This window comes from Argiope bruennichi, chromosome 5, assembly GCF_947563725.1.
Source record: "Argiope bruennichi chromosome 5, qqArgBrue1.1, whole genome shotgun sequence".
Classification (NCBI taxonomy): Eukaryota; Metazoa; Arthropoda; class Arachnida; order Araneae; family Araneidae; genus Argiope; species Argiope bruennichi.
In genome coordinates, this window is record NC_079155.1 from 114264594 (window position 1) to 114280178 (window position 15585).

The following is a 15585-nucleotide window of genomic DNA, read 5'->3' on the forward strand; positions in this document are numbered from 1 at the left end:
TTCTTTACAATTTTTTTTATTTAACAGTTCATTGCTCTTAGAATTTCATATTATGTGGATACATCTTATTTTGCAAATAGAACAGAGCTTTCAAGTAGTGGAGCATGGTGTTTTTCTCTGGATGAGCTTTGATTACATCCAAAATCTGCTTATCTACTTCAACTTGGTCCTTCTTACGCTGCTCAGTTACAACATATTCCTGAAATGGACAAGTAATATTAGTTAAATATTCAATATGTGAGAAATACTATTTTCACAAGCATCAAATGAAGTGCACACTTGAGCAATCAGGTAATCTACTTAAAATGCATGTAGTTTACTACATAAAATTGAATCAAGTATAATCTGCTATGCAACATGCTCCTTGCAAATAGACGATAAATTGTAAAAGAATATAATAATTTTTTACTATGTTTAGCAGGCAACTAATTCTCTAAAGTTATAGAGTTGGTTCTTCCATTACATAAAATATCTAAATCATCACTAACTACATCTTAAAATATTAGATGCTAAAAAGTGCAGTTTAAGTCATAACATATTAATACAATTAAACAAAATTTTAAACCAAATTCATCTGAGAGTTTAATTAAACAATCCAGTATGTATAACGAGAACAACCTGAGATTCACTTCTCCAACGTGAAAAATAAATGCTGACATATTGTATTAGATAAGAATAACTCATGTACCAGGTTGTTCAAGAAAACTGAATAGCTTTTAAAGAAATTAAAACAAAAATCTTAAAAATTATATGCATCATAGCAACAATTAAAAATTTTCTTTATATCATTCAAGTATTAATATATTTTCAGATTTTACTTTATCCCTGCATTCAAAAATTTAATATCTTCAACTATTTTAATATCATGGTATTATTTACAAGATATTTTGCAAAGAAAAGAATGTTCCATATATCTTATTCTAGCATTAATAATTACAGAATAAAATATTGCAGGTTAAGGATAACACTATGAAAAAGTTCCAAGATCCTTACTATATTAAAATAATATTCCACACATACACTACAAGAAACATGGCAATTCAAACTGTACCACATAAAAAACATGTAATACAGCAACAGTATTTCAAAATCAACATTCTACCATGACATAAAAAAAAATCATAAAAAGGTTAACTCAATGGAATACCATCTTACTTCAGAAATGATTTTGGACATAACATCAAATATAACAAAATCACATCTAAATTCAGTTCTCCAAGGTGAAAAAGTGTTTAATCATTATATATCATTTTCATAAGAAGTCATCATGATCTAGATAAGATTTTGTTATATTACAATAACATTCTAAAGATAACTAATATATTATTAGTTTATAATATATTAAGCATTAATAAATAAATATCAATCACTTGCAGGGTTATATAATATGCTTTTTTATTTATTTCAATATATTTTCATTTTATATCAACACAAAACTATTAAACTGCCTTGAAAGGTTTTAAGTGCACATTTTTTTTTTATTTATTTGTAACTGATCATTAATGAAGAACAAAATGAAAATGTTAAATTCATGTTCAAATTTATTGTCACCAAATTTTTAAAAGCAAATACTAGGTTTCGTTTTATAAATTATGTTTGAACTGTTTGTAATTAAAAACACTAAATAATGCTTTACAGGAAAGTAGATTCATAAATAAAATACAATTAATAAAATTATTCTGGAATTTAATTACTTCAGTATATTTTTCAAGAAAGATTATCACAAATCAAAACATTTGTAATAAACTATATTGATTATTATTATATATTTTAAATTCAGTTCACCAAGGTGAAAAATTTTCATGAGAAAGCACCGATTGAATAAAATTTCTAATATAACATTCATGATAATAAAATTACATCAAATTTAAACTCAGTTCTCCAAAGTAAAGAAATGTGTTTAATCATAATACATTTTCACGAGAAGTCAACATGTTTTAAAAGATTTTTTACGTAATATTAAATAAAGCCATATGGCATCAATTGCATCAGTTCTCCAAGGTGAAAAAATATGTTTAATCATAGCATATCATTTTCATGAGAAGTCATCATAATATTAAATATAGCCATACGGTATTGAATGCATCAGTTCTCCAAGGTGAAAAAATATGTTTAATCATAGAATATCATTTTCATGAGAAGTCATCATAATAATATTAAATAAAGCCATATGGTATTGAATGCATCAGTTCTCCAAGGTGAAAAAATATGTTTAATCATAGCATATCATTTTCATGAGAAGTCATAATATTAAATATAGCCATACGGTATTGAATGCATCAGTTCTCCAAGGTGAAAAAATATGTTTAATCATAGAATATCATTTTCATGAGAAGTCATCATAATAATATTAAATAAAGCCATATGGTATTGAATGCATCAGTTCTCCAAGGTGAAAAAATATGTTTAATCATAGCATATCATTTTCATGAGAAGTCATCATAATATTAAATATAGCCATACGGTATTGAATGCATCAGTTCTCCAAGGTGAAAAAATATGTTTAATCATAGAATATCATTTTCATGAGAAGTCATCATAATATTAAATAAAGCCATATGGTATTGAATGCATCAGTTCTCCAAGGTGAAAAAATATGTTTAATCATAGAATATCATTTTCATGAGAAGTCATCATAATAATATTAAATAAAGCCATACGGTATTGAATGCATCAGTTCTCCAAGGTGAAAAAATATGTTTAATCATAGAATATCATTTTCATGAGAAGTCATCATAATAATATTAAATAAAGCCATATGGTATTGAATGCATCAGTTCTCCAAGGTGAAAAAATATGTTTAATCATAGAATATCATTTTCATGAGAAGTCATCATAATATTAAATAAAGCCATATGGTATTGAATGCATCAGGTGAAAACAAATGTCTAATCATAGCTTATCATTTTCATGGGAAGTCATGTTTTAAAAGATTTTTAATGTAATATATTAAATACGACTTGGTATTGAATGCATATCAATTCTCCAAGGTGAAAATTTTTTAATCACCTTAAATCATAATTTGAAAGCATTATCTATTGCATTAATTACACATGGTGGCTTAAAATATATAAAACATTTAAACATTAAGCATAACAAGATGACAATAAATCTAAATTTTTCAAAAATTATGTTAATCAAATCAAGCCAATTTTTGTCTAATGTACAAAAAATATTAAAATCATATTTAACCCCCTATGAACTTTATTTTGGAAGCTGGTAATAAAATTAATGTTTTCAAAATACTAAACAAGCTTATCAATAAAGAATACTGCCAGCTGATAATAGCATAGCTTTTAGTTTTAAAAAAAATTCTTTTTTAAAGCTTAAACTCAGGAATGTAATAATACAAAACAAGCTACATTCATCTGAATATGGACAATTACATTAGGAATGAAATTACAAGGATGAACACATCCTAATAATAAGATAACAGGTGAAACCATATTCAATCATTGTAGCAGAAACTTATACATCAGGTTTCATTGAACTTATTCAAAAAATAACGCTTCGACATTCAGAATCATAATGTAAAGTGATCTAATAAAATAATAAATACCATAAGATACAGCTATTATATAAAATCAGAGAATTTTCATCATTAATAAATATTAAGCTGATTTGCCATTCCTGAAAGTTAAATAACAATCAAAATAATTTATTCAACTATTAAAATATCAACTATCAATGTGACCTTTTAATTCAATGCTTTTATTAAGAATATGGTATTATGGTAAAATATAAATACTGAATAAATAAAATTTCAAAATTCTCAGATTCTTTTATAATCTAATTGATATGTGAAGGCCTAACAATAGAAGTTTCATAGAAGGCATAATTTCAAAAGGAAAACGAAATAGTATTTAGTAAATATAGAGCTATAAACAAGTATATAAGAAGTATTAGGATAAAGAATTCAAATGAAATAAAAGAATAAAACAGGAATAATATTGTATCTTAATATCTAGACTATAATATCATACAAAAAAGAAAAAATAAATACATATATTAAAAGTATATTTAGAAGTACACTGCATTTTTTGCAACTTTTTTTTTCATTCATTAGTTTTAGTTCATTACTATTAAGAAAAAAGAATGCATACTTCTTTTTTAGTCTCAAAGATTTCTTCTTCATCTTTCTTGGACTTTTTCTGTGGCTTCTTCCTACGGAAATATTTATCATCCAAATGTTCAGGAATTTTTACTTTACTAATGTCCAATTTAGTGCTGGTGGCGATAGTGTAGATTTGATTAACCCGCCTTAGAGGACAGCCATTTACTTGGTAAGGACCTAGAAAAGGTAGAATTAATAATGAGGAAATTTAAAGACTTCATGGGTTTTTTTCAAACATCCGACTATCATTGAAATAAACACAGCAGAAAACAAAACAAAATGAAATATTTGCACATCACTCTTGACCCCCATCTCCAGTGATATAAAATTATAAAGGAGAATTATGACAAATTCTTTAAAAAAAAAATTGTTTAAGTAAGACTTAAAATTATACGAAAAAGTTTGTATTCTATAATTTCCAAGGTAGACTTTTAAAAGAATGCAAAATTTTACCAGGACCATCAGATAATAAAATTTCTCATTTTAGACAAAAAGTTCCTTAATCAAGTACCATGAAAGAAATGCTCAAACTGCAAGACACTTTCAACATCTTTGCATAAAACATGCAGACACTTCTTGCTCAAAAAGTATTTAACTGACATTAAAGTTTTCTATTACTTGCGTTTTATCCATATTAGATATTATAAATGATTACTCTAAATTGATTACAATGATTAGTTAATTTCATCTGAAATCTCAAATGATACGATTATTTTTCAAATGTATTCCTATTAAGTTCTTTTGCAATAAAGTTATTTGAACAATTTTTTTTAAGGACAGTCAAACCTGTTTGGGGGCAGCAGATAAGGATGGCATAAGAGAAGTCGAAAAAACATTCTGAACCTTAATAAATAGCTATAAAAATTATTTTTACAACATATCAAAGAAAAATTTATGCAGTGAAGGGAGACTGCATAAAAAGTCTTGCAGAAAATTTGTTGAGGATTTACAACATAATGCAAAAGTGCTTTCCAAATAATAATTAAACTACAGATAGAATCTTTTTAAGATTTAACTTCTCATTTTAAATATGGAATTTTTTTTAAATACACATAATTAAGTACTATTCATCGTAATCCAAAACAAGTATCTTCTTGTGATGAATTGGTTTAAAATCACTTTCATCAATTGAAGATTTTAGAGTTGATTTATCTTTGAAGTATAATTATTTTATCTTGAAATATTAGAATTAGTTGACACAATATGTGCACACATTAAATACCATACACATTGTATTAGTATAGATATATACACTGACAGAAAACATTACAGCGGTATTATAATGCCAACACCATTGGAATTCAAATAGCACAAACAAAAAAAAATGCACAAAATAAATAGAACTTAAATAAAGTTGCATAAAAAATGATTGCACAAAACAAGTTTAAAAATATCTAGATAAGATCTCACTTCCACAACAAACATGTACAATAAATTAAAAAAAAAAATTAAAAAAACTTACCTGTTACCAATAACAAACCAGTAGCCAACTGTTTCAAGAACACTACCCTCTATAAAAGAGAAAACAAAACTATTGAAAAAGTTATAGAAATTATGATATAAAATAAGCCATTTCACAAAAATGAATTTATACATAACAGTTACAGCCTTTAATACCATTTAATCAAAATTAATAATATTCTCTAGTGAAATTTGATGGATTTTTTTCCCTTTAAAAGTCTTAGGGAAAGGAAGAATCTATATTACTTAAGGCAGTATTATATTTTAAATTTAAAAATTTATTGTAATGTAAATATCAAATGAAGTTCATTTAAAAATTTAGGAAATAGTAATAATTTTTTTTAATTACTTTCAACTAACCACTAACTAAATATAAATTTACAGAATTAAAACAGTAATATCTAAGAACACAGAAATTTGTCCTAGCATGCAAACAAAATTGGCATACAAGTCATAATTTGCATCAGATATAAAAACTGCAGCAAAAAGAAAAATACTCAACAAATCTCGGAAATGAAGCATTTAACTGCCTTTATGAAAAAATTTCTTGTATAAAAATTAAAAATTACTAAGTTAACTTTTATAACAGCTATTTACAATTAAGTGAACACACTTTAGATGTTCCAACACTATTGAGTATTCTAAAAGTAGTAAATTGTATATAATTTGAATTTTCTTCCATTAACATCTATTAAAATCACTAACACAAATAAAAAGTATAAGAACATATTATTGAGCAATTTAAATGCTTACCTTTCCTCGATGGCGGCCAGCTAACATGATGAGAACAGTTCCGGGTGTTATACTCTCACGCAAGTATCGCTTATGGTTTTTGAAAGCGACCATTTTACGAGTACGTTTCAACTTCGGCCTATCTTCAGTTGGATAGAATTTCCTCTGAAAGAAATTACACATAAGAATTAAAATTTAAAAGCTTCACAAAACAAAATTCAGATGGCTCAAATTACAATTGAATAAATGTATGGTTTGTTGCCATAAAGTTAAGTCATTTCATATTTTATAAAATTCTTCATAATTTCATTTAAATAATTCAGCATAATATTTTATTATATTAACCATAACACTGTCTAACAAATAAACTAAATTTCAATCTATGTTCACATGATTCAAAAATTAATTTCACTATCAGGAATATTTAAATATAGAGACAAAAAAGTTTCAGTACATTTACATTCACTTAAATAATTTTATTAAGTTCTGAAATGTTTAACTTTTTCAAATGCTTTCCACATCCCTAATAGTTTCAATATTAATTGTGATGATTGTATTACATTACAAATTGCAAGGTCAATGCTTATAAATATATGCAATTAAATCTGGAGAATCAGTTTCTGCCCCCCCCCTCCCTATGGACTTATAGTTTGCATATATGCCAAATATAATCACCTATAAGATACACCTATATAAGAGATTGGATGAACTTTAAGATGGAAACAATGTATATAATATACAAAAATAATGGTATATGTAAACATCCAATTCATTGCAATAATTGATATCAGGTTTCCAATTCTTTTCATTTAATCTATAAACATACTCCAATCTAACAATACCAAAGCATTGTTGTATTCAGCTAGTAGCTTATAAAATTCAAGCATATTACATAAGGTAACTATACAACATACTAACTGCATAATATGGATTTTTGAAACTTACTTCTTTTTTAAGCTTAACAACTCGAAATCCTCCATTCTTCTCACCTCCGATGGGTTTAATAGTAGTCTTGGGCTTCTTCTTAGGTTTCGGTTTTGGAGTTGCTGTTTTCTTTACTTTCATGAGTCTTCTCTTGCTATACATGGTAGACCTAGAATATCGCCATACTCCCCCAGGTAATTTGAAATTCCGAGGTGCATGGGCCTTTTTCTTTGCCACAGCCGCTACTTCTTTTTTTCCCGTTTCGGCCATCCTAAGAGAGAAAAGTGCATAGTCTATATTTAAAGTGGTCAGTGAATTATATCTTATTTCAATTCACTTTTCTTGTGCATTAAGAAAATCAGCTAATATAAAATCTTTATAATCGCTCTCCTGAATATGATGCTAATAAAAATGATACACATAGAAAATCTTAATAAGAGATCAATTTGACATCATCCTTAAAACAAATATTATGCAACAACAAAAAAAGAATGCCAGAGAAATTGGCAGTTTAAATTACATTGTTAATATTACAACTTTAATTTGCTTCATTCCAAAATATTTATCTTATTAAAGATAGTACTGATTTAAATTCGTTACTACACTAACACATTATTAACAGAATATTTTCCACATTCATTTATCTGATTATAATAAAAATTTCAATATACACTGCAAAGATATCGTACAGTAGATGGATGACAAGACAAATTGAAGCTTTACAACTAAAGTTAAATATGAACATTAATTACATTAAAGGGCAAGTTTAATTATTGTAATCTGATACGTTCTTAATGCCTGTTAATAATTCAGCCTCCTTAAATCAACAAAATCATTCTGTGAAAAATTATCCAGCTTACACGTGCTATTACAAATCAGAAAGACTCTGCTAACACTAATGCCGGACAACGTGACACATCAAATATAAACAATATACAATTATAAATTAGTTATTTTCTTCGTTCAAAAAATCTTTTAAAAAAGACCAATGAACAATTTACAGAAAAATTTTGCTGATAACTTCCCGGCAAAAATTTTACATGCTGTCTTTTGATCTTATGTCATAAGAACTTCAAGCTTGCACATAAGTTCAAAAGCCATATATATATATAAAATTTTAGTTTAAAAAAAAAGATAAATTCACTCTAACAAAGAATTAACATGTTAACAAGGAGTATGAATAGTAAGACAGGTACAAATACATCAGTTACCTATGAAACTTTGTCATTTTAAATCTAACTACTTTTTTTAAATGAAATAAACTGATATTATGAAACTTAAAGCATTGTTCAACTTAAATAATACGATATTATAAGAAAATACAAAACAATTTTTGCGATTAAAATGTATATAATATTAAGACTCACATACCTCGCGCACGATAACGATTTCAATGGAGAAGTATTTTATTCCTCACACGAAAACAGAACACATGCGATGCCAGATCCAAAAAGTGAATATTCACAATGGAATTCGGTAATAACATATGATATCACGTGATATGTGATTTGTAAACCTAAAATTTTGAGTGCTGCGTTTCTTGAAAGGATTTTTTTTTTTGAAGAAAAAGACGCAATTAAGGGAACATATGTTCAATCTTAAAAATGATCGATTTTTTTCTATAAAAATATGTATTGTTCTATTTTTTTCTAAACAATGTAAAACAATCCATTTTAAAAAATTTCCATAATTGTAAAATTTATGAGAGATTTATTTATTTCAGCTTAAAGTAAACATTGGGACTAGAGGAGCATTAAGCAGACAGAGAGAATTGCAAAAAGAAACACGATTGAAAAAAGGACAACCAGAAAAAAAAGCAAAGTTGCTCGTTGAGCTAAAAAAAAAAAAAAAAAAAAAAATAGGAAAGGGAAGACCCATCATATGAACTAGGAGGATTTAAACTGTTTGATAATATTATAGAAATATTTTTAACCAAAAATTAATAATAGCATAATCTGTAAAAAAGGGATTAAAGAGCGTAACTTTTTTTGCATTGTATATCTTCAATTTTCTTTCAATTACTACGCATTTCCTTATTGTATATATAAGAAATTTTTATGAAATATGTGCTATGTCATTATACTTAAACTAAAATCTTTTAAAGTAGTTAGAATTTAAAATATTTTAATTTATATTAAAAAATAGCTTTAATGCTCTTTATCTCAAAAAAAATTTGTTTAATATTGAGCACCCAATATTTCAAAAACTAATAAATATTTTTACATGAAATTTTAACTGAATATATTTTATGCTACGTTCTACAAACTGAATATTATTTCTTTTTCATTTTCTCTTGAAAAAAATTTCGGCAGGTTTGAAAAGTTGAAATTTTAATTCATTTTAGCACTCTGTTTTAAGTTGTTATATAAAATAGTAATTAAATTTAAATACGAATAATTTGAGATTCAGTTTTTTTAAACTGATTATTTAGATTACTTAGATACCAAAATTTTGTATTTAGACAAGTATTTCCTGTAATCCTGTGCGGAAAGTAACTAACTGACTTTTTCTAAGAAAATTTTACCTATATTTATTACTTTCTCAAATAAGTGGATGTCTATATTAAGGTCTAAAAATATGTATACAATAAGATAAAAGATAGATTTTTCTAGGGGAAAAATGCGAGTTTCTAATGTCTATTGTTTTAAAGATATAAGACATCAAAATAGACAATTCCAATTTTCTTGAGGTTTAAGAGTTGCATGTTCCCTTAAGTTTTTATTATTATTATTATTATTTTTAATTCAATATTCGAGACTCTTAGTAAATTCCATTAGTTAATGTTTTGCAATATTTCGCTTTATACAATTTAGAATATCTAAAATTATTAGAATTCGTTTCCCAAAAAATAGAATAGCTGGAGACCTTCTATTTCCTTCTTCTACTAATTTAATGTAAAAAGGAGATCAAGTATACATAATAAGTAATTGTTGTTGTTCCGTCAGAACTGATGCAAGTATTTGACCCAAAGGAACAACTACAAATGTTTGCTATGGTCTTCGCTTTTTGCGCAGGCATGCTATTCGTTCGGTTCTGCACCACGTGTATAACTTATTAGCTAAGATCTTTAAGGGCCAGCGAAATTTACTTTTGACAGCATACGTAAGTTGGAAATTCTGTTCATCGAAATCCAATCTTGACTGGTGATAGAGATAAAAAAAAAAAAAAAGCTTTCACGGGCTTTAGCGAGACTTGGTGGTTGGATCGGCAGAGTGTGGCACTAGGGATGACGAATATTTTCAGAGCGGTTATTACGTAACCGATATCAAAAAGTCACAAATACAAGTGACCAATACTTTTCAAAGAGGGGTGTGATTCAAATTCTTGATACGATCTTACTGATGATATTTCGATTACAGGTTTTGGATCATGATAGAAAGTAACAATCGATACCATATCACTGAAATTTGCCGGAGCGGTGACTTTAATGGAAAGTAACAATCGATACGATCTGTCCAATGGAAGCTCTCGAAAGAAATCTGTGATTGGATTGAAAAGTGAACGGACCGGTTATTGGAATTATCGTATCGTATAGTATCATTGAATTGCATATCACTGAAATTTACCGGAGCGGTGATTTCACCGGAAAGTGCGATGCTTCACTGGAAAGTGCGAAGTCACCGCTCCACTTTACGGGAGTGACCGATATTCGTATTTGATGATGCGCTATTCCATACAGATCATTTTTAATTGCTCGTGACATGATTGACTTTGATTACATGTACTCTGTTTACTGCTGGCGCCATCTATTGGTAGAATATAGGACTAAAGTAAACATTTTAAAGAAATGACACATATTTTTAACTCATCTTTTCCAGAAAATGGTTCACTCTAATAAATAAATTAAATAAATAGTTTTGAGAAAAAAAATAAAATTTAAGAAGTAAGCTGAAACAGATAAATTAATTCATTCACACGTTAATTAAATTAGTAAATTAAGTATTAATTACAATTAATAAATTTTATATTTAATATTAAGTAATAATTTTTAATTAATAATATGATTGAAATAACAGATATTTGGAACGCATATTTAAAAATAACAATAGTAATATTATTTGTTATTCAAAAAATCGTGGATTATGCATCTCTATGTGGCACTTAATTTTGCCGGCGTCCTTGCATAGGGATAGCTCCTCTTCCCCGTGATCTGAGCGTCCCGGGTTCGAATCCCGGTTCAGGCATGGTTGTTCTTCATCTTTGATCTATCTGTGAGGTGTCTGAATGTGCCCCCTGTAAAAAGGGGTTGTGCAAGCAAACGTGTGAGTTTCATCTACATATGAGCTAGAAGTCAGACTTCTGCCCTTGGGTGCTCAGGGGTCTTTCCCTTCAGAAGCTACTGAAACCCCTTTCCGTGGTAACACAGGCATGACATCATCATCACGGGTCTTAGCAAGTACTCGCGGAAAGTCGGAAAATCGTATTCTTTCTTTTTAAAAAAAATATCAATCGGCAATAGATGCTAATCGAAAAATATGGCATACAAATTCAAAAAAAAAATGATTTAATTTGTAAGTATGTAAAAATCTAGTGGAAATAAATTGCACGAAATAAAAAAAAAATCTTCAATTTTATTTGAAAAATGTTTTTATACCATAAAGATTAAAACCTTCATTTGTGTTGATTCGTATAATATAATAATAACTAAATTTTTTATCTTATTTTATACAGAATTTCAATTTAATATTTTAGAGAATTCATTTAACAAGTATACAGAATGAATAAGTTTTAAATGAAAAATCTAAGTTTATTAAGTCTTAGTATTTTTCTAATTTTAGACGCAAATCGAAACAATTTTAAACATGCAAAAACAGATTATTCAACAAACAAAAGGGAAAATTTGACGTATCAGAATCATTCTAATAGCTTTATATAGTTTTGCAAATTACATATAAATATTAAATGGTAAAACTTATTAAAAATTTATTACAAAAAAACAAAAATAAAGCTTTTTAGTTCTCAAAAATTGTTTGATTTTCCGTCACAAAAGTGGAAAGTGCTCTCTTTGAAGTACTACTTGATCAAAAAATATAGTATAAATCTAAACACTAAATTAAAATATATTTGAAAGCAAGAAAGTTTCTTCAGAAGCAATTATGCTGTAACAATCACATAGCTGCTTAAAAACAAATATTGACGTAACACGAAATATAATATCAAAACATTAAACGGAATTCAAATATATTTGAAAATCCACTATTATCCAATTATCAATCCACAACTTTTTCCGATAATCCTTATTAAAGTTATTATCCTCCCTCTTTCCAAATAAAAATTGTGGGCCTTGAATAAGACCATGAACGCCGTGTGCTCAGAGTTTTATTTTCAGAGTCTATACATGATACTAGTATACTTCGGTAGTAATCTGAGTAAAACCGAGAAATGCTTTTTGGACACTATTTTTGACCGATTAAAACCAAAAGTTTACAAAAAACAATTATAGTAACAAAATCACATGCCAAATTTCATTTATCTAAATCACTGCATTTTTAGTAATTGTTTTACGTGCATATAAAAGGACAAATGGACGGCCCATAGACCAAAAAAATGAATTCAAAATTCGATGCTACACTTTCTTTAGATTTTAAAACTCTGTACTAGATTTTTTTTTCTATCTAGTTCTTTATGTTTCGTAGTTAGTAGGCTCACTTGCATTTGAAAAAACGAGCACATTTCTTGGAAATAGACTTTGCACAAAATTTAATAGATATCTGCAAACTTGTTATAAAGACCACACGCCAACTTTTATTCATTCAGCTCAATGTATTTATGAATTATCTTGTTCCAAAATATATATAACCCTAATTTTTTTTTTTTTTTTTTTTTTTTTTTTTTCATAATGGAAGATCTGGAGATTTCTCAAAATCTCGAATTTGAAATTTTTAGCCATTTCAGTATTTTATCTTTGTATATTTCATATGCAAGAAAGCAAAGAAATGTCCTTTCACAAACAAAAATTCATATTCTGCATTGTTTCATTGTAATTACTTGTCTTTACAATATACATTAACAGCAAAAAAAAAGTTTTATTTTTCCTGTGCTTTAGAACTGATCTCATTTTTTTTTCAATCATTTACCTTCATGAAAACTCGAACATATTATTTGATCTGAATTTCAATGAAGCTGTAGAATCTTGTTTTGAACTTAACATATTGAAAACAAGAACAAAAACATCAAATCTTCATGAACCCTTTTTATAGTTTTTTTTTATAGAAATTTAATACTTGCTCATTCTATAAGTGAGGGTTTTCTGCATAATGAAAATTGGTTTTTAATTCGAAACTATAGCTCAGATTGTATAAATAACAAAATATTCAAAAAGATACTAATGAACTTAAAAACTTATTTTAAATGCAAAACCAAAAAAAAAAAAAAAAAAAAAAAAAAGTGAATCAATTCCAAAAAGTCGAAATGAAAGATGGTCTCTCCGAAATTTCCTCACATAGTAAGAAAGGAGTTCTTCCTTTCCTTTCATATAAAATTGTGGACATTGGGCAAGACCATGAAAGTCACGAGTGCTCAAATTTTTATTTGCAGAGTTTCTCACATAAAAATGTTGTGCTTCATAATATGAACAGATTCAAAATTTGATAAAGGGTTATTCTTTATATGCTTAAACCGCATACCAAATCTCATTTATCAAAGTTTGTCGTGTTTATATGTATGCGAAAGAATGTATGCGATAAGTGGCCAACTCGTTGACAGAATTGGTTCAAAATTTGATTTGGCTCTACACTTTAGATGTTAAATTTGTGTGCCAAATTTCATCCAGCTAACTTTTTACGGTTTGTAGTTATCGGCTTCATTTGCCCTAGGATAACCAAGTTTTAGTTTAAAATTGGGCAGAAATCTACAAATCTGGCATAAAGAATTTATGTTGAATTTCAGTCATCTCACATATAGCGGCTTTATGTATCACAGTCAGACAAGGCGACAGACAAACATAATTTTAAAAATGTATTTTTCGGAAGTAGGTAAGTCTGAGACGTGGAAACCAAACTAAATCATGAAATTGAATTTTTTGATCACTGCAATCAATTCTCTTTGTATTATTTCATTAACAAGAAAGTAAAATTTCAGTGAACGATTGCTTAAAACGCAACTGAAAATTTCAACAGAAAAATCCCACAATTTCGCTTAGCATCGTTTCTTTGTCAGACTGTAACGTTACCACATTAGTCTCTTATGCTCAAATTCATATCGTATAAAAAGAGTCTTGCTGTCACGAAAAAAGTTCTGTGTTCTTGGCTGAACTTGATAGTATTTAATAATGTTTTATTTAAGCAAAATACTGGCACTATCTAACAGGCAAGATTAAAATGTGTAGTATTACACATTTACATTATTGTTTTGAAATAAATTGTTCATAAATATTCCATATGGCAAAATAGATTTAAAATAACATTTTTATATCACCAAAAGGCCCGTTTCAAATATGTCTGAAATTTTAAGAGAAATAATAAAAAAAATTGTAAAACAGATAAGTTTGAAACAACCTATTTTTGTTAATGCTTCGAAATCATTTTCCGTTTAACCCTTTTAAGACTGACGTTACATTTAAACAATCGAGAATTTCATCAAATCGGTCTCGAAAGAGTTAAATTTTATATAGGGAATACAAGTCATTAATATTTCAAAATCGGAAGGACGAGAACAATGAAGGACTACTTTCCTGATTAAAAATCAGAAGTGGTGAATGTGCATTACAAAAATTGTCATTCAGTATTTCGTACAGGAATGTAAAATAATTAGTCGAAAAAAATAATTATCCGATAAAAAACGAATTTAGAAAAGTTTTAATACTAAGCAACTAAGAATAATAATTCGGAATATTAACTCCAGACTTTTTTATTTTCAAAATATGGAAACGGACGCATGTATATTTTATGTGTCATCAATATGCGAATAATTTCACTTTCGTCGCTTTAAGTCAGATAAAATTAGGTTTAGAGGTAAAATTAACGTCATCCATTGCTTGTCTTTAAGTTCTCCCTAAAATTTAGCTGTAAATGACTTTAGAGAAAAATTCGTCGCTATTTCGTTAGATTCATTGGCAGAAACAAAAAGAAACAATTGCTAATCCCACCAAAACTGAAAACTTTATTTCTTTCTTTCATAGACTGGATTCCTCCCAAGGATATGATCTCTAATATGAGATAAAAATCTGCTCAACTGGTCTCAGACAATTATCATAGAAGCAAATATCGAGATTTAACTAGGAACTTTCCAGACATCATCATCACTAAATGGACTAGAAGCAGAGTTCAAGATAGACTAAATGCACATGAGTTATTTGTAAAACGATCATAATTCCAGATCTTTTATGCAGATTTAATTTTTCCGACAACCCCTTG

The 15585-nt window shown here is 27.5% G+C and overlaps 1 protein-coding gene across 2 annotated transcripts; it reads right to left on the bottom strand.

The window, feature by feature from the left end:
- LOC129969383 (60S ribosomal protein L6-like) lies at window positions 1–8682 on the bottom strand. 2 transcript variants are annotated; one of them, XM_056083942.1, is made up of 6 exons: window positions 8603–8682; window positions 7253–7502; window positions 6329–6472; window positions 5577–5625; window positions 4104–4291; window positions 1–199 (listed from the first exon to the last, which is right to left on the bottom strand). In XM_056083942.1, exons 2-6 carry the CDS (start codon window positions 7499–7501, stop codon window positions 38–40), a joined length of 792 nt encoding a protein of 263 aa, XP_055939917.1. In that variant the 5' UTR covers window position 7502; window positions 8603–8682; the 3' UTR covers window positions 1–37. The 2 variants fall into 2 exon arrangements, with proteins under 2 accessions (XP_055939917.1, XP_055939916.1); XM_056083941.1 differs by lacking the exon at window positions 8603–8682 and adding an exon at window positions 8443–8474.
- Window positions 8683–15585: the final 6903 nt, after the last annotated feature.